Here is a 25386-nt window from a genome sequence, read left to right on the forward strand (position 1 = left end):
CAAGGTTCGTCGCAAACTCCTTATAAAATTCCGGCGGGTAACCATTGGACCCCGGGGCCTTCCCCAACCTCATACTCCCTATATTATCCAGTACCTCCCCCAGCCCCAAGGACTCTTCACCCCCTCCCCCCTCCCCCCCGGGTCTGCCCTGTACAGCTCTTTACAGTAATCCCAAAGCACCTCGTTTAACTTGCCCAGCTCCGACACCACATCCCCTGCCCTAGTCCATATCTTCAATATTTCCCTGGACACGGCCTGTCTCCGTAGCTGACGTGCGAACATTTGACTTGCCTTCTCCCCATTTTCGTACTGTACCCCCCTTACCCTACGCAGCTGTCCTACCACCCTCCCATGTTGACAACCAATCAAATTGCTGCTGTAATTTTTCCCTCCTCGCCACTCCCTCCATGGTGGGCACCCTCGTGTTCTCCCTATCTACCTCCACTATCTCGTTCATTAGCCGTTCATATTCCTCCCTCTCACAATCCTCATGTGCCTTGATCGAGATAATCTCCCCTCGGACCACCACTTTAAGCGCTTCCCAAAATATGGCCGCCGACACCTCCCTGCTTTGGTTCAATTCTACATGATCTTTAATCATAGCCCACACTTTATGACAAAACCCTCTATCTGCCAACAACCTCAAATTGAGCCTCCCCCGGGCACTGCACCCGTCCCGATCTGAGCCGAATTCCAGCCAGTGGGACACATGGTCCAAGATTACTATCCCTGCGTATTCTGTCCCCTCCACCCCAACCTGGCTCACCACAAAAAAGCTGATTCTTGAATATTTCCTTTACACATGTAAGAAAAAGAAATACTCCCTTCGCCCCGGTTTCTTGAAGTGCCACGGGTCCACGATGCCCATCTTTTCCATAAACCCACCCAGCTCCTTTGCCCATTAGTATTCTACCCAGCGACCTGGGGCTTGACCTATCTACTCTCGGCTCTAGAACACAATTAAAATCTCCCATAATCAACTGGTGCGTGGCCAAGTCCAGGATCACTGTCAGCAACCCCCTGATAAAATGTACATCGTCCTAATTTGGTGCTAGGACATTCACCAGTGCCACTGGCGTCCCTTCTAATACCCCATCCACCGTAACATATCTCCCACCCGGGTCCCTCACTTCCTTCGTGCTCACAAACCGCATTTTCTTGTTCATCAAAATGACCACCCCACGCGACTTTGAATCAAACCCCAAGTGGAAAACTTGACCCACCCATCCCTTCCTCAGCCTAACCAGATCCTTCAAGCGAAGGTGTGTTTCCTGGAGAAAGACCACCTCTGCTTTTAAACTTGTTAGGTGTGCAAAGACTCCAGATATTTCACCGGTTCATTCGAGTCCTCGCACGTTCCGTGTTAACTGCCTTACCGGAGGCTTACGCCTCCATTCCCTTTTACCATCCGCCATCTTCCCCTTTCGGCTCTACCCTCGTTAATTTCACCCTGTACCTGGCCCATCCAAGATGGTCCCTTTACTTACCGCTGACCATGTTTCTTCGCAACCGTGCCGCGTCGCACTCCCACTGCCAACAACCATGACCACCTCTCTTGGGGGGGCCCCCCCACCCCACTTCCGTTCACCAGCATTACCTGCCCGTGTGGTAACTCCTGCCTACTGACTCCCCTACCCTTGCCTCTCTGTTCTCTGAAGAAGGCTCCCTGCGGACCACACCCTCCCCCACCCAAACAAAGACAAATCTCAAGCCACAGGTCACCTCCCCTAAAGATAAACAAAAAGAAGAAACACAGCCCCAGGTAGCAGGAGGGGGGATGGGGACAGCCGTCCCCTTACAAGCTTTCCACCCCTGCTACCTTTGTTGACCCAACAGTATAAAGAAGAAAAAACCCTCCACATCGGAGGAAAAGAACCCCTCCCCTACCCTCCAACCCCCAGTCTACCTGTATTCTGCATTACTCCAGAGTGCCAGCACCTCCGTCTCCCAAAATCGTTCAGTTCTCCCCCATTATATATTCCTTGATAAAGTAATTGGCCGCTTCTGGGTTCTCATAATAGTATTCCCGGCCTTCGCGGGTCACCTATGGTTTCACCGGGTAGAGCACACCAAACCTGATCCGCTCGAGATACAGCACAGCATTGACCCTGTTGAAACCCGCACGCTGTTTTGTCAGCTCAGCTCCAATGTCCTGGTATATTCGGACCTTGTTCCCATTTGCAATTGCGCTTCTCCATGGCCCACTGCAGAATCCTGTCCTTCTCCACAAACTTATTGAGCATCACAATCACTGCCAAGGTGGCTCCCCCACTCTAGGCTTCTGCCTCAGAGACCTGTGTGCACTGCCCACCTCCGGGGCCTTGTTCAGCACCATCTCCGCCACCATCCTCGAATCGTACCTTGTGGCACTCGTACCTTCCACTCCTTCAGGCAGGCCCACTATCCGCAGATTCTGCCTTCTCAACCTATTTTCCTGCTCCTCGAACTTTGCTCTCAACGTCTTGCAACGGTCTCCTAAGAACGCCACTTCCGCCTTCAATGCCACCACCCAATCGCTGTGGTCCGACATCACCCTCAACCTCTCGGATCTGTGACCTCTGTGTCTCCAAGCATTTCTCCACCCTCTCCATCGAGCCTTCAGGGGTGCCACAGCCACTTCGATGGCCTTCAAGTGATCCTCCTGCATCTCCTTCCTCTGCTGACGGAACTCTTCCTTGATGAAGACCATCAACTGTTCCATCTGGGGCTTTGCTACTGGCATTGCCCTTCCCCCTCCGCCATCCTTCCAATGACTGCTGCGCCACAGGACCCTTCCAACTCCTTGGCCAGATCTTTCACCTTCTGTCGGGTTGAGTTACACTTTCTGTCGAATTTGCACCCGATTTTGGGTAAAAATTGCTCTTTTCTATGCCTTTAAGGAGCAGATGCCCTGCCACTCCTACCATGGCCGCCACCAGAAGTCTCCGCAACCAAGACTTTTTTGATGAAAGCTTATATTGAAATATAGATGATGAGGTAACCAAGGAAGTTATGAGCCTTGAATGTTTAGCCATCAGTTCATTGATCAATATAACATGTTTTTCTCTTGACAGTATATGCATGTTGCTTATAAATCTATTCTCATGGGCATCTACGCTTCGGTTTTAATTGCAGAAACACAATTCAGTTCACGCCTACACAGATAGAAGCAATTCGGGCTGGTATGCAACCAGGCCTAACAATGGTAAGAACATTTTGAAACTTTCAGCTTTTACTTCCTAATTTTTCTTCCAATTTTAGCAAATGTTGGGGCACACTGGGCTAAATCGCTGGCTTTTAAAGCAGACCCAGGCAGGCCAGCAGTACGGTTCAATTCGAATACCAGCCTCCCCGAACAGGCGCCAGAATGTGGCGGCTAGGGGCTTTTCACGGTAACTTCATTTGAAGCCTACTTGTGACAATACGCGATTTCATTTCATTTCATTCTTTTCATTCAAGTGTCTGTGGGGCTATGTTTAATGTTGCTGAAGCATAATACTGCGGATGCTGGACATTTGAAATTAAAATAAGAAATTGCTGGAAATACTCAGTAGGTCAGGCAGCATCTGTGGAAAGTGTTTGATGCTACTCTAGTTGTTGCTTTTTATTACTGTTGTTCTTTAATGTTGTGTTTCTGTGTTCTAGGTGGTTGGGCCACCAGGTACAGGAAAAACAGATGTGGCGGTACAGATAATTTCCAACCTGTATCACAACTTTCCAGAGCAGAGGACTCTCATTGTGACCCATTCCAATCAGGTACATCAACAATAAGCATGCTCAATAATCCACTAGATTAGATTCTGTCAAACTGAGGTATCTTCATTTTCATATTATGTGTAGTATGGGTCTCATTAAAACTATAGTTGTTTGAGGAGCTTGGAGGAGAAATTTGGGTTGGTAAGGGGAAATTATTTTAGATACCTACAGTTGCGGGACTTTGTTCGTAGACAGGTCCCATCTTTCCCACGCCTCCCGCCAATGGGGATCCTCGACAGAATAGTCTCTAGGAGGGAAGAAGGGGAGAGCAGAGTCTCGGGTATTTATAAGGTGCTCATGAGGGAGGAAGGGTCCCAGACAGAGGAACTGAAACTTAAATGGGAGGAGGAGCTAGGCGGGGAAATGGAGGATGGGCTGTGGGCAGAGGCCCTGAGTAGGGTAAATTCGACCGCGACATGTGCTAGGCTCGGGCTGATCCAATTTAAGGTCGTTCACCGGGCCCATATGACGGTGGCTCGGAATGAGCAAATTTTTCGGGATAGAGGACAAATGCGCTAGGTGCGCAGGAGGACCAGCGAACCATGTTCACATGTTTTGGGCATGCCCTGAGCTGAGGGGGTACTGGGAGGGATTTGCGTGGGTCATGTCCCAGGTGCTAAAAACAAGGGTGGTGATGAGTCCAGGGGTGGCAATTTTTGAGGTTTCGGAAGACCCGGGCGTCCAGGGGGAGAAAGAGGCCGATGTGTTGGCCTTTGCTTCCCTGATAGCCCGGCGACGAATATTATTGGCGTGGAGGGACTCAAAGCCCCCGAAGACTGAGTGGTGGCTTGCGGACATGTCGAGTTTCCTGGGGATGGAAAAAATTAAGTTCGTCTTGAGGGGATCTGTGCAGGGGTTCACCCGGAGGTGGCAACCATTTATTGACTTCTTTGCGGGAGAGTGAGCGTCAGCGGGGGGGAGGGGGGGGGGGGTATAGAGTAGAGTAGGAGGGAAAATATGGCGGGTAGTACCGGTGGGAGGGGAGCGGGCTTGTGCAATATGCTACGATGGAAGTATTGAAAGTACGTGGATGTTTGCACATTTTTGCCTTTTTTGCTTTCTTTCTGATGATGTCTGTAACTGTTTATAAAGCCAAAAACTACCTCAATAAAATTGTTTATTAAAAAAAAACTATAGTTGTTGATGACAGGTTAGAATCCCAACAGTGCAGAAGGAGGCCATTCGACCCATCGAGTCTGTACCGACCCTCTGAAAGAACATCCTCCCTGGCCCACTCCCCCTGCCCTATTCCCATAATCCTGAAAGGCCATCTAACCTTTGGACACTAAGGGCAATTTAGCCTGGCCAATCGACCTAGACTGCACATCTTTGGAGTGTGGGAGGAATCTGGAACACCCGGAGGAAACTCAGGCAGACACGGGGAGAACATGCAAACTCCACACTGTCACCCAAGGTGCCTGGCACTGAGGCAGCAGTGCTAACCAGTTGTGTGTGCAGTGTTCTGAGGAGGTTAATGGTCCCTCGAGACGGGAACTTTTCATTTGTGGTTTGTCGTGGATGTAACTGGATGACCCAATGTTGACTGACAATTTTTTAAAAAGCAATATTTTTTTTTTCCGGTTTAGAGTACCCAATTATTTTTTCCAATTAAGGGGCAATTTAGCGTGGCCAATCCACCTATCCTGCACATCTTTGGGTTGTGGGGTGAAACCCATGCAGACACGGGGAGAACGTGCAAACTCCACACGGACAGTGACCCAGAGCCGGGATTCGAACCCGGTTCCTCAGCACCATAGGCAGCAATGCTAACCACTGTGCCACCGTGCTGCCCTTTAAAAAGCAATGTTAACTTTTTAAGTTTTTTTCTATTTTGACCATCAGGTTTTAACAGTAAGAGCCCCTTGGTCAGGAAAAACACAAACAACCGTAGCAAAGTGCTTCTATTGTCCCCAATCAACATGCCTAACTCTAACCTCAGAATAGAACCCTCAGCAATTTAAATGTGATGATTACTTTTAAAAAGTGTGCACCATCCTTATGGCTTTATTCAGTGAGGTGGTCAGCTTGCCAAACCTGAGCTGTTTTTGTGGATTAGGCAAATTCAAGAGGAGGCCAGTATTTATGGGTGACCTATATGGCCAACAATGCAAAAGAGGCTGTCATCAGTCTGAACTGGATCCATTCAGAAATAGTTTTCAAACATTACGTGACAAGACTCAACATAGTTTGCTGTATTTTTGATACCTGTATTTTTGAAATATCTTGAAACCTCGATGATTTAGAAATGCAGTTTGAATATCAGTAGCTAACATTGTGAGCGGCACTCTGCGCTGTAAAATTTGTATGATCAGTATGCCCTTTTCTGATCACTTCTTTGGAAAACCAATACTGATGACACTTCTGTTATAAAGCACAACACTGCGAATGCTGGAAATCTGAAATAAAAACAGAAAATGCTGGAAAGACTTGGCAGGTCTGGCAGCATTTTTATAATTCATTTCCAGGAATGTGGGTGTCACTGGCTGGGCCAACATTTATTGTCCACCCCTAATTACCCTTGAACTGAATGGCTTGCTAGGCTATTTTCCAGGACATTTAGGAGTCCCACATTATTGTGGGTCTAGAGTCACCTGTGGGTCAGATCAGGTAAGGGCGACAGATTTCCTTCCCTAAAGGACAAAATGGGTCCTTTATACATTGTACCATCTGCAGTAGTGAGATTCGAACCCGGGTCTCCAGAGCATTAATTTCAGACAATACCATTATGCCACCACACCCCGGGAGAAAGAATCAAGAGTTCAATAATCTTTATTAGTGCCACAAGGAGGCTTACATTAACACTGCAATGAAGTTACTGTGAAAATCGCCTAGTCGCCACACTCTGGCGCCTATTCGACTACACAGAGGCAGAATTCAGAATGTCCAATTCACCTGTCAAGCACGTGTTTCAGGACTTGTGGGAGGAAACCGGAGCACCCGGAGGAAACCCACGCAGACACGGGGAGAATGTGCCGACTCCGCACAGACAGTGACCCAAGCCGGGAATCGAACCCGGGTCCCCCGTGCTGTGAAACAACAGTGCTAACCATTGTGCTACAAGTTAATGTTACAAGTCCATATGGCTCCACTTTTGTTATACCTGATTCAGTTTTGTACAGCAGAACTTGCTGATTAATAATGATTGATCTTCACATTGTCCCCACTAAACTAATTATTTTCCAAGAAGCAAAGCATGTCTCTTTTGCAATGTTCATTTTGATAATGTCAATTTTTAAAAGCCCAAGATTGACATCTCACTACTGTTTAATATGCTTGTTTTTTATTCCTTTTAGCCTTGGTGTTGTCTTACACTGTTGTTTCTTGACTCTTCATTGAGGTTTCTCGGTTTAAAAAATACATGATCTGGTAAAGCTGCCATTTTGTATAACAGCGATTTAATCTGCCCAGGTTGTATATGTGAAATGCACTGGCAGCCTGAAAGAGGTCAATTTAAATTGCTAGAAACTCCAGCCATACTGCGATGAGGTAAATTCAAATGCAGCAGCCACATCACTGGCAGCAAGACATTTAAGAAACTGTTAGATGTCCAGCTGAATGAGATCGTAAGGAACATCTCGGGCGTAATCCAGTCAACAAAGACAAGTTGGCTACCTGTGCTCTGCAACATTGTTCCACCACAAATCTGTCCTGTTGCTAGCATAACATAATTGTGAGAAAGAGAGTACAAAATTCCGGTGTGCCACTGGCAGAAGACATCACTCACCCACCCTGCAAAACGACTCATTCAAGGCGGCCAATCTGGCCCAACCTGCCAGAGCTAGGCAGTTCTGCTACAGACCAGTGGCACACCAACAACACAGCCCAGAATCAGCACTTGTTTAATGATCCCACGTTGGGAATCCCAGGCTTCAGCCTCCTGTGCAATGAACGGCTCAAACTGGACAAGGAACCGTACTCAGTACTAACATGGTAGACAAAAAGAATAATCGACAAAGTGCATTGACCAATAAATAATTGGTTATAATGCTGAACAATGACCAAACTAAGCAAATACATGAGCAAGAGCAGCATAGGGCATTGTGAATAGTATCTTGCAGGGAACAGATCAGTCCGAGGGAGACTCGTTGAGGAGTCTAGTAGCTGTGAGGAAGAAGCTGTTCCTATGTCTGGATGTGCGGGTCTTCAGACTTCTGTACCTTCTGCCTGATGGAAGGGTCTGGAAGAAGGCAATGCCTGGGTGGGAGGGGTCTCTGACGATGTCTGCTTTCCCGAGGCAGCGGGAGGTGCATCAATGGTACAATGGCAAGCTTGTGTGATAATATGTAGTTACCTTTGATAGAGCAAAAAATAACTCCTTTAATTCCAAGATGGGAAATGTGGTTGAGACTAACATCTTGGATTTCATTTTCTTTTGGCTTATTAGCATTCCACAGACTGGATACTTTAAAAACAGGTTATTTGCAATGAGGAATACTGTTGAAATCATTAGTAATCAAAAATGAAAAGACAGCGCACAATAGAACCATTTTAATTAGAGTTCAAGACATTCAACTGTGGCTCTTGACATTTGAGTGTTGCAATTCTAATTATCGGCACTATTATTTGCACACATTTTCTCTTACCATTGAAGTACAGCCTTGTCCATGGGGAGTGCAATGAATTCGTGGAATATAGCTTCTCCAGAAAGACCTGCTCCCACTTGTGTTGCCTTCAGGCTTTTATATTTTGCCACCACTTTCAGCCCTCATTCCTAAACATCTTTCTAAGCTGTTTGGGAGCTGAAAGATCATAAGACTTAAATGACAAGCATTTCGGCATTAAAATTAAATATAAACTCTCATTGTTTCCCCTCATCAAACAATGTTTGGTTTCTCAACATTTTTCACGGATTTTTTAAGCTGTTTAAAAAAACTAGAGGTTTGCAATTGTTTTTAAGGAGAAATGCATATTTTTGAAAACGTTCTTTAGATCCAAATGGATATGATCAGTCCCATTTGCTATGTAAATTGAATTTTAGTTGCGGGAAGGTGCAACAATTACTTCGCGTTTAGTTTCATTTTAGCAGATAATTGCACAAAAAACTGTCTTCATATGAGCAACATGTATTTTGTATAACACTTGCTATGATTTGTGACCTGCTTTGCACAAATGACACCGCGTAAAACCTTGCAAAGCCTTTTAGCTTACTTGAAGCTCAGAATTGATTTGTGCAAGTAACTGATGAAAGACATTGTGTAGTTCATTTTAGGCAGAGTTATACTTCACTTAAAGACTGTTATAATCCTTGAGATTAATTTATTGAGTACTGAAGTAAATTGGAGATGAATGACAAAGCCATGTTGTATGACTCTAAATGGCTAAGAGTGGAGTTTCTAAATTATTAACTCATCAGTTGGATTTCTGCAATTGTATCTTAAGCTCATCACTATTTGACTAACCTTTAAACTATGCGAAGTACATCAGCTACTAAAATAAGAGGTTGTAGAGATATTTTGAGCAACGTTTAAGTCCTTAGCAAAGTGAACTTGGCTCAACCAAGCATGATAGCTGAAGCAGAGGAACTAAAAATAGAATACTGGACAGTCAAAGACTTGATGTGATATAAGTCCTATCAAAAGTTTCGGCCAATAATTGAACAAATCCTTGTAACTTTACCAAGGATAAAAACAAATTACTGGGGATGGTGGAATCTGAAACCAAAGAGAAAATGCTGGAAAACCTCAGCAGGTCTGGCAGCATCTGTAGGGAGAGAAAAGAGCTAACGTTTCGAGTCCAGGTGACCCTTTGTCAAAGCTTTGACATTCGCTTTGACAAAGAGTCATCTGAACTTGAAACGTTAGCTCTTTCTCTCCCTACAGATCCCCATGCCGGGGGTTCGGAGGTGAGTGTAGACCCCCGGGGGGGGGGAGGTGATTTGGATTTTGTTTATTGTCACGTGTACCGAAGTAGGAGTCTGGTAACAGGGGAAAGAAGCTGTTTTTGAGTCAGTTCGTGCGTGTTCTCAGACTTTGGTATTTCCTGCCCGATGGAAGAAGTTGGAAGTGTGAGTAAGCCGGGTGGGAGGGGTCTTTGATTATGCTGCCCACCTTCCCCAGGCAGCAGGAAGTGTAGATGGAGTCAATGGATGGGAGATGGGTTTGTGTGATGGACTGGGCTGTGCTCACGAATCTCTGAAGTTTCTTGCGGTCTTGAGCCGAGCAGTTGCCATACCAGGCTGTGATGCAGCCAGATAGGATGCTTTCTCTGGTGCATCTGTAAAAGTTGGTCAGAGTTAATGTGGATATGCCGAATTTCCTTAGTTTCCTGAGGAAGTATAGGTACTGTTGGGCTTTCTTGGTGGTAGCCTCGACGTGGGTGGACCAGGACAGATTTTTGGGGATGTGTACGCTTAGGAATTTGAAACTGCTAACCATCTCCACCTCGGCCCCATTGATGCTGACAGTACTTTGCTTCTTGAAGTCAATGACCAGCTTTTTAGTTTTGCTGGCATTGAGGGATAGATTCCTGCACCACTCCACTAGGTTTTCTATCTCCCTCCTGTATTTTGACTCCTCATTATTCGAGATCCGGCCCACTATGGTTGTATCGTCAACAAACCTGTGGATGAGGGACATGGCTGGGCAGTTGCTTGGCACACCCCCCTGGCAGTGCCAACCTACCGGGAACCCCATTTGGGGGGGTGGGAGAGAGGTTTGCACTATGTTGGAATACCGGCGATGACCGGGAGGGTGGGGGCATTTACATTCACTGTGAGATCGGTAGAGCCAGCCCGGCTCTGCTAGAGTGATGCCACAAAATATGTCCACGCATTTTTTTTAAAAGTGTCAAGATCTGGAGTGAAAACCTGGCTGTGTTTCTGGGAGAAATAAGTCGGTTTTCAGTCAGAACCTGACCCTTTGCCATTTTTAAGGAAAATTCTGCCCATTCTGAGATAAACATAGTGCAGAGGGAAACCTCAGGGCTCAGTGGGACTGTAGGTCTGGAGTGTGTTTGCTTCAACGCAAGAAGTGTAACAGGTAAAACAGATTAACTTCTTCCTACTTTGGGCTGACAAACAACAATTCAAGCGTGCTGAACCAGTCAAGAAAACTGTGCAGTGCTGGTCCGAGACATCCGAGGACACTCTCCGTGATTGCTTGGAGCCTGTGGTCCATATTCAAGGCCACGGCAGCTAACCTGGACGAGTACGCAACCACCGTCACAGACTTCATCAGTAAGTGTGTTGAGGACTGTGTACCAAAGAAGACAATCGGAAACCCTGGCTCAACCATAAGGTCCACTCCCTGCTAAGTCCCGGATGGAGGCATTCAAGTCTGACGACCCTGACCTATATAAGAAATCCAAGTACGACGTACGAAAAGCCATTAGGGACGCCAAAAGACGATACCAAACTAGAGTCCCAGGCCAGCGACACAAACCCAAGATGTCTATGGCAGGGCTTACATGAGATCACAGGCTGGAGCATTCCTCCCCAATGAACTGAACAAGTTCTATGCCTGCTTTGAATAGTCAGCCAATACATCAGTGCCACCCGCCCCAACAGCCCGAGACACAGCCATACCCACTATTACAGCCTCGGAGGTAAGAGCTGCCTTCTTGAAAGGAAACCCACGGAAAGCGACGGGCCCCGACGGAGTCCATGGGCAAACATTCAGAGACTGCGCTGACCAGCTGGCAAATGTATTCACAGATAAATTCAACACCTCACTTCTCTGCTCCGAGATCCCTACCTGCTTCAAGAAGACCACCATAATACCAGTACCAAAGAAGAACAAGGTAGCGTGCCTCACAACGACTACCGACCGGTAGCTTTGATGTCTGTTATCACGAAATGCTTCAAGCAGCTAGTCATGAGATGGATCAACGCTAACCTCCCAGATGGTCTTAATCCATTGCAGTTCACCTACTGTGGTAACCAATCCACAACAGATGCTATCTTTCTGGCCCTACAATCAACTCTCGGGACATCTCGACAACAAGGACACCTACGTCAGACTGGTGCTCGTAGACTACAGCTCCGCCTTCAACACCATTATCCCAACAAGACTAATAACCAAACTCTGCTACCTTGGACTTGACCCCTCCCTGTGCAGCTGGATCCTTGACTTCCGCACCAAACAGACCGGAATCTGTCAGAATAGGTAACAGCACCTCCTCAACACCGGGGCTACGCAAGGATGTGTGCTCAGTCCTCTACTCCCTATACACAAATGACTGTGTGGCAAGATTCAACTCCAATTCAAGCTATAAGTTTGCTGATGATATGACTGTGGTGGGTCATATCTCAAACAACGACAAATCAGACTGCAGAAGGGAGTTAGATCACTTGGTTGCATGGTGTACCGAAAACAACCTCTCTCAATGCTGGAAAGACCCCCCCCCCCCCCCCCCCCCCCCCCGACTCTCTCAAATTTCTACTGATGTGCCATAGAGAGCATCCTATCTGGCTGCATTACAGCCTGGTATGGCAATGCTCGGCACAAGAAACTGCAGAGTGTGGTGAACTCAGCCCAACGCATCACCCAAACTTGCCATCCTCCCATTGACTCTGTATACACCTCCCGCTGCCTCAGGAAGGCATTGTCAGAGATCCCTCACACCCAGGCTGGGCCCTCTTCCAGACCCTTCCATCAGGCAGAAGGTACAGAAGTCTGAAGACCAGCACAGAACAGCTTCTTCCCCACAGCTGCCAAACACTGTCAATGACTCTCCCTTGGGCTGATCTGTTCCTTCTAAGAACACTATTCACAACGTTTTATGTTGTTCTTGTTTGGCCCTTGTTTCGCACTGTAACTAATCATTTTTTGTTGATGTACCATTCACATTGTACTCTGTCGATTATTCTTTTGTCTACTATGTACATACTGTGTACGTTCCCTTGGCTGTTGAAAAATACTTTCACTATACTTTGGTGCATATGGCAATAAATATCAATCAATCAATCAATCTGATAGCCTGAAATACGACATGGAACTCTGATGTAATTGCAATTATGGAGACATGGTTAAAGGAGGGAAAGGACTGGCAGCTTAACATTCCGGGATATTGCTGTTTTAGACGGGACTGAATGGGAAACAAAAGAGGTGCGGGGGTTGCATTGCTGAGTAGGTAGATCACAGTTGTGTTGAGGGAGGACACATTGGAGGGATTGTGCCGTGAGGCATTATGGGTGGAGCTCAGATATAAGAAGGGTGAAATCACAATGTTGGGAGTGTACTATAGACCTCACAACAGCCCACAGAAGACAGTGGAGCAGTTGTGTAGTCAGATACTGGAAAGGTGTGAAAAAAGCAGGGTAGTTGCGATGGGTAATTTTAACTTCCTCCATACTGACTGGGAATTCCTTACAGCCAAGGATTGGATGGAAAGCAATTTGTTAGATGTGCCCAGGAGGGCTTTTTGACAGTATGTTGACAATCCAACCAGGGATGGGGCCATACTAGATTTGGTATTGGGGAATGAGACAGGCCAGGTGATTGATGTTTCACTGGAGGTGCATTTTGGGCTTAATGACCATAATTCCATAAGTTTTGAGTAGTCATGGATAAGGACAAGAGTGGCCCGTGGGTGAGGGTGCTTAATTGGGCGAGGGTCAGTTAGATCAAAATTAGACAGGGACTGGGGAATGTGGATGGGAGCAGCTTTTTCAGGGCAAATCCACATCTGACGTGTGGGAGCCTTTTAAAGGCCAGTTGATTAAAGTGCAGGACAGGCATGCCCCTGCAAAAATGAAGGATAGAAATGGCAGGATTTGGGAACTGTGGATGACAAGGGAAATTATAAGCTTAGTCAAAAGGAAACATACAATAGGTCTAGGCATCTAAAAACTGACTAAGCCTTTGAGGAGTACAGTGAAAGTAGGAAGGAATTTAAACGTGGAATTAGGAGGGCTAAAAGGGGCCAAATTAGGAGGGGCTAAAAGGGGTCTTTCGCAAACGTGGTCAAGGAAAATCCCACGGCTTTTTATGCATATATTAGGAACAAGAGGGTAGCAAGAGAAAGAGTAGGCCAACTTCTGGACAATGGAACCACAGGAAGTGGGTAAAATCCTTAATGCGTATTTTGTATCGGTATTCGCCAGGAAGAAGGACATGACAGATGTTGAGGTCAAGGATAGCTGTGTGAACTCTCAGCGCAGTGGTTAGCTGTGGTGCCGAGATCCCAGGTTCTATCCCGGCTTGGGTCACAGTCCATGTGGAGTTTGCACATTCTCCCCGTGTTTGCGTGGGTTTCACCCCCACAACCCAAAGATGTGCAGGGTAGGTGGATTGGCCACGCTAAATTGCCCCTTAATTGGAAAAAATGAATTGGGTACTCTAAATTTTTAAAAAAGGTGTGTGAACTCTCTTGAGAACGTCAATCAATATACCAAAGGAGGAAGTGTTGAGAATCCTAAATTGCATGAAGGACAAGTCCCCGGGGCCGGATGGGATATATCCCAGGTCACTGCAGGAGGCATGGGGAGAAATAGCTGGGGCCTTAATAGATACCTTCATGTCCTCTTTAACCACAGGCAAGGTTCCAGAGGACTGGGGAATAACCAATGTTATTCAATTGTTTAAGAAAGGAAGCAGGAACAATCCAGCAAATTATAGGCCGAGTGGAGGCATGTGGCGCAGTGGCTAGCACTGGAACTGTGGCGCTGAGGACCCGGGTTCGAATCCCGGCCCTGGGTCACTGTCCGTGTGGAGTTTGCACATTCTCCCCATGTCTACGTGGGTCTCACCCCCACAACCCAAAAATGTGCAGCTTAGGTGGAGTGGCCACACTAAATTGCCCCTTAATTGGAAAAAAAAATTGGGTACTCTAAAATTTAAAAAGAAATTAAAGATTTATAGGCCAGTGAGCCGGACATCAGTGGTGGGGAAGCTTTTGGAAAAGATACTGAGACGGGATGTATGCATATTTGGAGGAAAATGGACTAGTTAGTGACAGGCAGCATGCTTTTGTACGGGGAAGGTCTTGTCTCACCAACTTAATTGAGTTTTTTGAAGAGATAACAAAGAAAATTGATGAGGGAAGGGCCATGAATGTAGTTTATATGGACTTTAGTAAGGCGTTTGACAAGGTCCTACGTGGCAGACTGGTACAAAAACTAAAACCACATGGGATTCGGGGTGGGCTGGCTAGATGGATACAGAACTGACTTGGTTATAGGAGACAGTAGCGGTGGAAGTGTGTTTTTCAGAATGGAGATCTGTAGCTAGTGGTGTTCCGCAGGGATTAGTGCTGGGACCTCTATTGTTTGTAGTGTATATAAACAATCTGGAGTAAAATGTGGATGGTCTGATTAGTAAATTTGCGGATGACACAAAGATTGGTGGAGTTGTAGATAGTACCGAGGATTGTCAGAAGATACAACAGGATATAGATAGATTGGAGACTTGGGCACAGAAATGGCAAATGGAGTTTAATCCAGACCAATGCAAGATGATGCATTTTGGAGGATCAACTCTAGGTATGAATTATACTTCAAATGGCAGAACCCTTCGAAATGAAATGAAAATCGCTTATTGTCACAAGTAGGCTTCAAATGAAGTTACTATGAAAAACCCCTAGTCGCCACATTCCGGTGCCTTTTCGGGGAGGCTGGAATGGGAATTGAACCGTGCTGCTGGCCTGTCTTGGTCTGCTTTCAAAGCCAGCAATTTAGCCCTGTGCTAAACCAGCCCCAACATTAACATACAGAGGGATCTGGCCATGCAGGTCCACAGTTCCCTAAAAGTGGCAACACAGGTGGCCAAAGTGATTAAGAAGGCATATGGCATACTTGCATTCATCAGCCGAGGCATTGAGTACAAGAGTTGGGAAATCATGTTGCAGCTATATAAAACCTTAGTTAGGCCGCATTTGGAGTATTGCATGCAGTTCTGGTCATCACATTATCAGAAGCACGTGGAAGCTTTGGAGAGAGTGCAAAGAAGGTTCACCAGTATGTAGCTTGGTCTGGAGGGTGCTGGCTATGAAGAGAGGTTGAATAAACTAGATCTGTTTTCATTTGAAAGACGGAGGCTGAGGGGAGACCTGATAGAGGTGTACAAAATTACGAGAGGCATAGACAGGGTGGATAGTCCGAGGCTTTTTCCAAGGATACAAGGGGGCACAAGTTCAAGATGAGAGGGGGAAAGTTGAAGGGAGATGTGCGGGGTACGTTTTTCATGCAGAGAGTGGTGGGTGGCTGGAATGCACTGCCAGAGGATGTGGTGGAAGCAGGCACATTAGCAACATTTAAGAGGCACCTGGATGGATACATGCATAGGGAGGAAATAGAGGGATACGGACTGAGTAAGGGCAGAGGTTTATTTTTTATAGTTAGGGCATCATGATTGGCACAGGGTTGGTGGGCCGAAGGACCTGTTCCTGTGCTGTACTTTTCTTTGCTCTTTGTACTTCTTTTGTTTTTAAGCCAGGCTAACATTACATGGTGGATGGAAAGTGCTGCCAAAATAATGGTCCTTTGCACACTGCAACAAATGTTTTATTCTTTTCAAAAATCGTTTTTTATTTTGTTTGGGCTTCCGGCGGGGTAGGAGTGCAGCCGCTGGCAACGGAGCTCCGACAGTCGTGTCCCGTTCCCGGGGCAGAGACGAAAAAAAAAACGGGCAAACCCCCCCCCCCCCCGGGCAGGAGAAGATAACCCCACCCCGCGAGGCAGGAGAATGCGAGGACTGAGCTAGCAGCAGGGATTGAACCCCACCCCCCACCGCCCCACGAGGCAGGAGAACGCGAGGACCGAGACAGCAGCAGGGATCGGACCCCCCCCCCCCCTCGCAGGGCAGGAGAGCGCGGGGACTGAGCCAACGGTGGGGACCGAACCCACCCCACCACCCCCAGCGGCGACCACGAGGCAGGCGGTGGAACAAAGGAGGACACCCGGCCCAGACAGAAGTCTCTCTCTCGACCCTCCTAACCCGGCGTGTGGGTGAGTGAGAGGGAAAAAAAACTTCCCCAAAAACCTTTTGAAGAGGAAACCTGTAAAGAGAAAAAAATTATTATTTTCCCCTTTTTTAACAAGGAAAAAAAATTTAACTTTTTTAAAAACATTTTTTGAAAAAGGGGTTTCAGAGGAGGGGGGAAAAGTGTTAAAGGGGAGAAGAGAAGGGGGAAAAAATTGGGAGAAAAGAAAATGGAAAAGGGGTGAAAAAATGCCAGAAGGGAGCCAAAACAGAGGGAGAAGGGGCACCAGAAGCAGAAGGGGCCATTGGCGAGCCCACTCAGACGAGCTAACCAGCAAACAAAGTGGCGGAACGAAAGGTTTGCCGCAACAAAAAGAACTGGGCAGACAGGAGCTTTTTCCCCTTGGGCCAGAGGGGTACTGGAATTGGAAGGCAGCCTTTGCCGAGGTGCTGAGGGAACATCAGCAGGAAAACAAGACAGAGGCTAGGGCAGACATAGAGGCCGCCGTGCAGGCAGCAATGGCCAAGGCCCTGGTGGAGGTGCAGCTCGCCCTGGGCAGAGCAGAGGAGAGACTGGATGCCCAAGAGGAGAAACTGGAAGCCCAAGAGGTGACCATTAAGGAGCTGGAAAAAGCTGTGACTGACGAGAGCGACTAGATCACTGCCCTGGAGAAGGACGTGGCGAGACTGGTCACAGCGCAGGGGAGCTGTGGGCGAAGGGAGACCCCAGAGTGCAGGGGTCTACCCGCGTGGTGGTCGCACAGTAGGCGGCCATGTCCGGTGTCCCCGAACAAAGGGAAACCCCGGAGGGCCGGGGAGCATCCACCAGGTAAGTATGGTTAATCCCACAGGAGCGGGGAGACAGAAGCCCCCCACCAGGATAGTCACCTGGAATGTAAGGGAACTCAACAGCCCAGTGAAAAGATCCAGAGTCCTCACCCACCTAAGAAATATGAAAGCCGACGTAGTCTTCCTCCAAGAGACACCTGAGAGAGCAGGACCGACTGCAGGTAAGAAAGGGCTGGGTGAGACAAACCTATCATTCCTGTTATGGGACAAGGGCCAGTGGGGTGGCAATACTGATCAGCAAGAGGACGATGTTTAGGGCGACAAAGACGGTTACGGACCCAGGGGGACGGTACGCATGGTCAGCGGGGCACCGGTAGTACTAGTTAACGTGTGCGCGCCCAACTGGGACGACACGAGCTTCATCAAAAAGACCATGACAGAAATCCCCGACACAGCGATGCACCGACTAATCATGGGGGGGGGGGGGGGATCTTTAACTGTGTACAGGACCCAATGACTGACAGATCAAGCTCCAAAACGGGGAAAATGTCAATCATTGCAAGGGAACCTGGTCACTTTATGGAACAGATGGGAGCAGTGGACCCCTGGAGGTTCTCCACCCAGGGGAGGAGTTCCCCTTCTCCCCAGTGCACAACGTATACACCAGAATTGACTTCTTTGTGGTGGGGAAAACGGTGCTTCCAGGGATAGACAAAGTGGAATACTCCGCAATTGTGATATCCTACCACACTCCACACTATATGGATGTGAGGCTGGAGACGGGCAAGGCCCAACGCCCAAAATGGCGGTTGGGCATTGCCCTACTAGCAGACAAGGCCTTCAATGAAAAGATATCACAGGCCATAGCAGAGTACACGGAGAACAACCAAAAAGGGGAGGTATCACCCTCAACATTCTGGGAAACACTAAAGCCGTAGTAATAGGGGAAATTATAGCTTTCAAAGCTCGAAGACATAGGGTGGAAAGGGCGGCTAGGCAGCAGCTGGTCGACTCCATACCGTAGGTAGACCGTAAATACTCCAAGGCCCTGACCGTGAAGCTCCTGGCGGAGAGGAAAGAGCTACAAAGGAACTTTGATCTGCTCTCCACCAAGAAAGCAGTGCACCAACTCCGCCAGGCACGTGGGACCCTTTACGAACACGGAGACAAAGTCAGCTGCCTGTTGGCACACCAGCCGAGAAAGCAGGCAACCACCAGAGAAATTGCACAAATCAGGGATACCAGAGGGACATTAGAAATAGAACCGGAAAAGATTAACAAAACTTTCAAGGCCTTCTACCAAGGGCTGTATACCTCAGAGCCCCCAAGGGGGGAGGCTGGGATGAAAGTGTTCCTTGACGGACTGGACATTCCAGTCGTGGGGGAGAGCAGAAAACGGGGCCTGGAAGCACCACTAGCACTGGGAGAGATCATGGACAGCATTAGCTCCTTGCAGGCGGGGAAGGCACCGGGACCAGACGGATTCCCGGCGGACTTCTACAAAAAATCTGCGACAGCACTGGCCCCGCACCTGCAGGAGTTGTTCACAGACTCACTCGCGAGGGGCACACTGCCACCCACGTTAGCACAGGCCTCAATCTCGCTGATACTGAAGAAAAATAAAGATCCAACAGAATGTGGGTCATACAGACCCATCTCACTGCTGAACGCAGATGCCAAAATCCTAGCCAAAAGGCTAGAAGACTGCATACCAGAAGTGGTCGCAGAGGACCATACGGGTTTTGTCAAAGGTGGACAGTTAACCTCAAACATCAGGCGCCTGCTAAACGTGATAATGACCCCATCCGGGGAGAGAACGCCAGAGTTGATCATCTCCCTAGCTCAGAAAAGTCCTTTGACAGGGTCGAATGGAAATACTTCATAGAGGTACTTGAGCGGTTCGGGCTTTGAACAGGGTTCACCTCCTGGGTAAAACTCCTATACAATGCTCCCATGGCGGGCGTACGGACCAACAGCACCAACACCCGATACTTCCACAGGGGCACCAGACAAGGATGCCCACTGTCTCCGCTGCTGTTCACTCTAGAGTTCAAAACATTAGCAATTGCTCTCAGAGCAGCAAAAAGCTAGAGGGGGATCCAAAGGGGCGGCAGAGAGCACAGAGTCTCAGTCTATGCAGATGACCTGCTCCTCTACATTTCGGACCCACAAAGCAGCTGGACGGCATCATCGCGCTCCTTAAAGAGTTTGGCGCCTTCTCGGGCTGCAAACTCAACATGAGCAAAAGTGAGATCTTCCCAGTACACCCACAAGTAGGGGGGGCCGCACTAACAGGACTGCCATTTAAACAAGTTCGACACAAATTCCGCTACCTGGGGATCCAAATAGCCCATGACTGGAAAGGGATCCACAAATGGAACCTCACCAGTCTCACAGAGGAAGTAAAAAAGGACCTGCAAAGATGGAACATACTCCCACTCTCCCTCACGGGGAGAGTCCAGACGATCAAAATGAATGTGCTGCCCTGGTACCTCTTCCTACTTGGATCCATTGGGGCAGCATGGTACCACAAGTGGATAGCACTGTGACTTCACAGCGCCAGGGTCCCAGGTTCGATTCCCTGCTGGGTCACTGTCTGTGCGGAGTCTGCACGTTCTCCCCGTGTCTGCGTGGGTTTCCTCCGGGTGCTCCGGTTTCCTCCCACAGTCCAAAGACGTGCAGGTTAGGTGGATTTGCCATTATAAATTGCCCTTTGTGACAAAACAAAGGTTAGGAGGGGTTATTGGGTTACAGGGATAGGGTGGAAGTGAGGGCTTAAATGGGTCGGTGCAGACTCGATGGGCTGAATGGCCTCCTTCTGCACTGTATGTTCTAAATCTAAATCATCCCATCTACACCCCCAAGGCCTTTTTCAAAGCACTAGACTAACCATTTGTATTGGGGAGGGGGGATGGGCCGAATGCTAGTATCCCAAAGGATGTCTTACAAAAAACAAAATCCAGGGGGGCTAGTCCTCCCAAACCTACAATTCTACCACTGGGCAGCGATGGCCGAGCGAATAAGGGGATGGTCAAGGAGCCAGAAGCCGAGTGGGTACATATGGAAGAGGCCTCCTGCAAGGGGACCTCCCTCCGGGCCCTCACCATGGTGGCACTCCCCTCCCCACCCAAAAAACACTCCAGCAGCCCGGTGGTGATAGCCACCCTCCAGTCCTGGAATCAACTACGGCAGCAATTTGGCCTGACCAAAATGTTAGACAGAGCTCCCAGCTCCCATCTGCAACAACCATAGGTTCACACCAGCGCTGACTGACGCCACCTTTAAAAAGTGGGGACAGAACAGAGGGACACTGACAGTCAGGGACCTATACACGGACGGCAGGGTCGCAACAATGGACGAACTGACAGAGAAATTCCAGCTAGCCAGGGTGCACGAGCTAAGGTACCTGCAACTCAAAAACTTTCTATGAAAGGAGTCAAGGTCGTATCCACAACTGCCACGACAGATGTTACTGGAAGAGTTACTGGACGCAAGCATACTCGATAAAGGGAACTGTAGCGACATGTATGACCAACTGATAGAAAGGGCCAACACCGTACTGGACGCAACAAGAAAGAAATGGGAGGAGGACCTGGGGATTGAGATAGGGTGGGGGCTCTGGAGCGAAGCACTGCATAGGGTCAACTCCACCTCCACATGCGCAAGGCTCAGCCTGACACAACTAAAAGTGGTACATAGAGCCAACTTAACAAGGACTCGTATGAGTAGGTTCTTCCCGGAGATGGAGGATAGATGTGAACGGTGCCAAGGAGGCCCGGCCAACCACACCCACATGTTCTGGTCTTGCCCCAGACTTGCGGGGTTCTGGACAGCCTTCTTTGAAGCAATGTCCAAAGTGGTGGGGATGAGAGTGGAGCCATGTCCGATAGTGGCGATCTTCGGGGTTTCAGACCAGCCAGATCTATTCCTGGGGAGGAGGGTGGAACACCTTTGCCTTTGCCTCCCTGATTGCCCGCCGTAGAATCCTGTTTGGCTGGTGATCAGCAGCACCACCCAAAGCTGTAGACTGGCTGTCTGACCTCTCTGAATCTCTCCAAATGGCGAAAATCAAATTTGCCATCCGAGGGTCAGATGATGGCTTCCACAGGACATGGGAGCCATTCACCCAATTGTCCCGGGACCTGTTTGTGGTCAGCAAACAATCAGAAGAATAGCCAGGTAGCCAAGAATCAAGGGGAAGTAGCAAAGGCGGGGGAGGGAGGGATAGCAGCTAAACTTAAGAGAAAAGAAAGGTGAACCACAGGAAAGGGGAGAGGGGGGGAGCGGGTGGAGGAGGGAGGAGACAGGGAACAATAGAGGGGAACCAGTGAGATGGGGGCCAGACAATGGAATGGCTGCCGGAAGGAGGACAAGGGAAACAATAACAAACTTGGCATCTGCAGGAGCAGAGAACAAGGAAAATCTGGGCGAAAGATGGGACAACGGCTGAAGCGGAGGTGATCGCGAGACGACAATGGCAGCGAAAACCGTCCGGGAGAAGCAAGCGACAACACCAACACCAGATCCATTTGTGTATTGCCCTCTGTAATTGCTTCCCCGGCGCCCAAATACCCCCCCCCCCCCCCCCCCCCCCCCCCACAAACAGATGCCTACTTGTGTGCTAAAAACAATACTGCCAATTGTACAGAGCTGCTGTTGTTGAGCCAGCACATAATACCCTACCAGTTATTTTATTCTAACTTTTTTTTGTTGTTGCTTGTTTTGTTTTTTTGTGCGTGTTCCCTTCTCTTCTATGTATATATACATGTATTCTATTTTGTGTACATTACGGTAAATATACTTTATTCAAAAACCCAATAAAATAATTTATTAAAAAAAGATGCAACAGATTCACAGCTATTTTGCATATTGATGATTGACAACTAACCATCCAATCAAATGCATTTGAGTCAAGCTAATCAGCACATTACAGGGGTAGAGACAGATGGAGTCAACTGATAACATTGTCCTTAAAGATAGAGGTCCGGGCGGCCATTCCGTTCCGGGATCACTCTATACTATTTACCTAACTACTCGCTATCTTTGTTTTGTATTTTCATATTTCTACTCTAACTCTAAAGTCTGCGCAAGCTGTTTTGCTTTAAGCAAGAAACCATTACTGTATTTTGAAAGTTCAATTTGTTTGTAAACCATTAAGTTAATTATATCTCTTAAAGTCTTCTGCTGGCCGGGGCTTTACTGAGAACATTTGATTTGTAACCACAAGAAGATCTTAAACTCTCAATTATAATCAATAGACACAACAAAAGATTTCATTTCGCACCCAAAAAAAATTCTTTTCAAAAGTTATTCTCAATTCTAAACACGGGGTTGTCTGTTACTGTCAATCTACAGGCATTGAATCAGCTGTTTGAGAAGATCATGGCTCTGGACATTGATGAGCGCCACCTTCTACGTCTGGGTCATGGAGAGGAGGAGCTGGAGACTGAGAAGGATTTTAGCAGGTGAGGAGCTGCAAGGAATGTGTACCGATAGGGTGGAAAAAAGAAAACTGGAATAAATGTTAATCTGAAATTGATAATGCATATTTAGGGTGTTCGTTAATTGAGAATATAAAGGGTCTGAAACAAAGCACTTGCGTGTGTGTATACTAGCAAACCATTCAATAAAGCTTATGTAAAATGTATTTTTGAAATTGATGTCTAATTTTAGAAAAATGGCCATCAAAGTTATTTCTGTAAATGGGAAGATAAATTTTGTATTGCAGCCTTGACTGAAACCCATACTTGTACAATCTAGATTAAAACAATTGCGCTCGCAAGAGTTCATTTTGTGTTATGGAGCCAACTCTTGATGCTTCCTGTTTTGATTATCATTTCATTTTTATAAAAATTAATTTCAAAAAACCTTTTTATGATTTCCAGCATGTCTGTTCCAGTATAAAAACAGGACAGGATGATATTTGGCTTATATCTATCTGGCAAATATTGTTTGCCCCTTGAACAAACAGCGTTTCTAAGGCATTCATTGGAAGTCATCTGTAATTACTGCCTGTTGCTGAATTACTGTTATTTGCTGAATTGCTAGAACAGTTGCCAATTCGTCATCTGAATTTTCAACCATTTATCCCTATATGACTTTGCTATTCGAGTAATTGTTTGTTTAGGCTTGTTTTAAGGGTGAAGTTATGACGCATGCTGGAACTGGCAATTATTTACTGCAAGATTGTCCCCAATCTTAAGATTAGCTTGTGAAGCACTACTTCCAAGGTACCAATGATGCGTTTGATGCTTCAGGTTGGGGAGCTCTGTTGCACTGTGTTCTACTGTCCGTGATTGGTGAATGGGCGTCATGAACTATCCCTGTGACACATCACCCGGGACTTCCGGTGGTGGCCACAGAGCAAGTGATTGCACATCTGCTGGCTCCCTCTCGAGGTGGAATTGTCTGGTCCTTTTCATCCGATTTAAGGGGTGTTTCCAGGTGTGAGGTGCATGAGCACGAGAAATAATCATGTTACATCAGTGGGGCCAGTTTATGGCTTACCTGACGAGGAGTGTTAACGAGTAAGAGGCAGCAGCCTGGCCAAGAGGTTATTCGAGCTGCAACAAAGGAAAAGATGGCAGAGGTTTCTGGCGTGGCATTGCCCACCCAGTAGTCTACTGAGCAACTGTTGGACTTTTTGACTGCAAAGTTCCAGCAGCAAAGGAAGGAGGCCTCCGAGGACCTGGCAACGGTGGTGGAGCCTCGTAAGGCAGCTATTGAGAGAGTGGTGCAGATGCTGGAGGTGCAGGGTCTAGTGCTCCAGAAGATGAAGGAGGCGGTGTGGGAGCATGAGGACTGGTTGGCCTCGTTGGAGGTAGAGATGTGGAGAGTCATTGTGGAGAGTCGTTCCAGGAGACAGAATCGCTGGAACGTGGGTCTCCCTGAAAGGATTGAGGGAACGCAGGCCACAAAGAATGTGGCGCACATGTTCGAGAAGTTGGTGGGGGAGAGGGCTTTGACCGTCCCCCCAGAGGTGGATCGACCTCACGGGGCATTGAGGAGGCCGAAGGCGGGGGCGCTGTCGAGGGCAATGGTGCTGCGGCAGCATCACATTCTCAACAAGGGGAAGGTACTGAGGTGGGTGAAGGAAACTGGAAAGTGCACCTGGGAGGGAAAAGTACTGAGGATCTATCAGAATTTGGATGCAGAGTTGGACAAGCAGCGGGCCGGCTTCAGTCAGACCAAGGTTGCCCTCTGCCAGGAAGGAGTGAAGTTTGGGGTTTTGTGTCTTGCTCGTCTGTGGGTCACGCACCAGAATTGAGTGTTTTATTTTGACATGCTGGAGGAGGCGAGTGGGGGCCACCATGCTAGCTGATTGGCTAGTTAACAGGAGTGAAGTGTGGGGTCAATCTGTGGAGGGAGTGGCTGGTGGTTGGTTTTTCTTTTCCATGGGAGGAGGGAATGCTGACGTGGGTGGAATTGTTGTTGGGCAGTTGCTTAAGGGGTGGTGGACATCTTAGGAAGGACCTGAGGGGGAGGGAAGTGTGGGCCTGGGGGAGTTGGTTAAAGAGGGGCTATGGCTGATTGGCGATGGGGGCGCAGAGAGCCCCCCAACCTGGTTGATTACATGGAAAGTTTGGGGTTTGAATGGCCTGGTTGAAAGGTCGCGCATTTTTGCACATTTGAGGAGTTTGAAGGCAGACCTGTTTCCTGAGGAGACGCACCTGAAGCCGGGGGATCAATCGAGGCTGAGGAAGGGTTGGGTGGGGAAGGTGTTCCATTCGGGATAGGTTATGAACATGAGGGGGGTGGCGGTGCTGTTCAATAAGAGGGTGGATTTTGAGGTGGGAAGTATTGTGACTCTGGGGGTGGGGGGGGAGAGGGAGGGTAGGTTTGTAATGGTGAGTGGGAAGCTGATGGGGCCCCCGGTGGTGCTAGTGTATGTATGGGACGATTTTGATTTTCTGAGGCAGGGTTTAGCAAAGATTCTGAACCTGGCAAAGGAGGTGCAGGAGTTTATGGAACATATGGGAGGTTGGATCCATAGCAGTTCGAGAGG

The 25386-nt window shown here is 47.9% G+C and overlaps 1 protein-coding gene across 3 annotated transcripts in view; it reads left to right on the plus strand.

Annotated features, from left to right (window-relative positions):
- The window catches only part of aqr (aquarius intron-binding spliceosomal factor), a 125476-nt gene that overhangs the window by 74036 nt on the left and 26054 nt on the right, over nt 1–25386 (plus strand). For all 3 annotated transcript variants that reach the window (XM_038786030.1, XM_038786014.1, XM_038786022.1), the window contains exons 23-25: nt 3115–3184; nt 3625–3735; nt 22737–22846. In XM_038786030.1, coding sequence (XP_038641958.1) covers nt 3115–3184; nt 3625–3735; nt 22737–22846 — 291 coding nt within the window. The remainder of the gene's footprint in view (nt 1–3114; nt 3185–3624; nt 3736–22736; nt 22847–25386) is intronic.

Source organism: Scyliorhinus canicula, chromosome 2 (genome assembly GCF_902713615.1).
Source record: "Scyliorhinus canicula chromosome 2, sScyCan1.1, whole genome shotgun sequence".
NCBI classification, from domain to species: domain Eukaryota; kingdom Metazoa; phylum Chordata; class Chondrichthyes; order Carcharhiniformes; family Scyliorhinidae; genus Scyliorhinus; species Scyliorhinus canicula.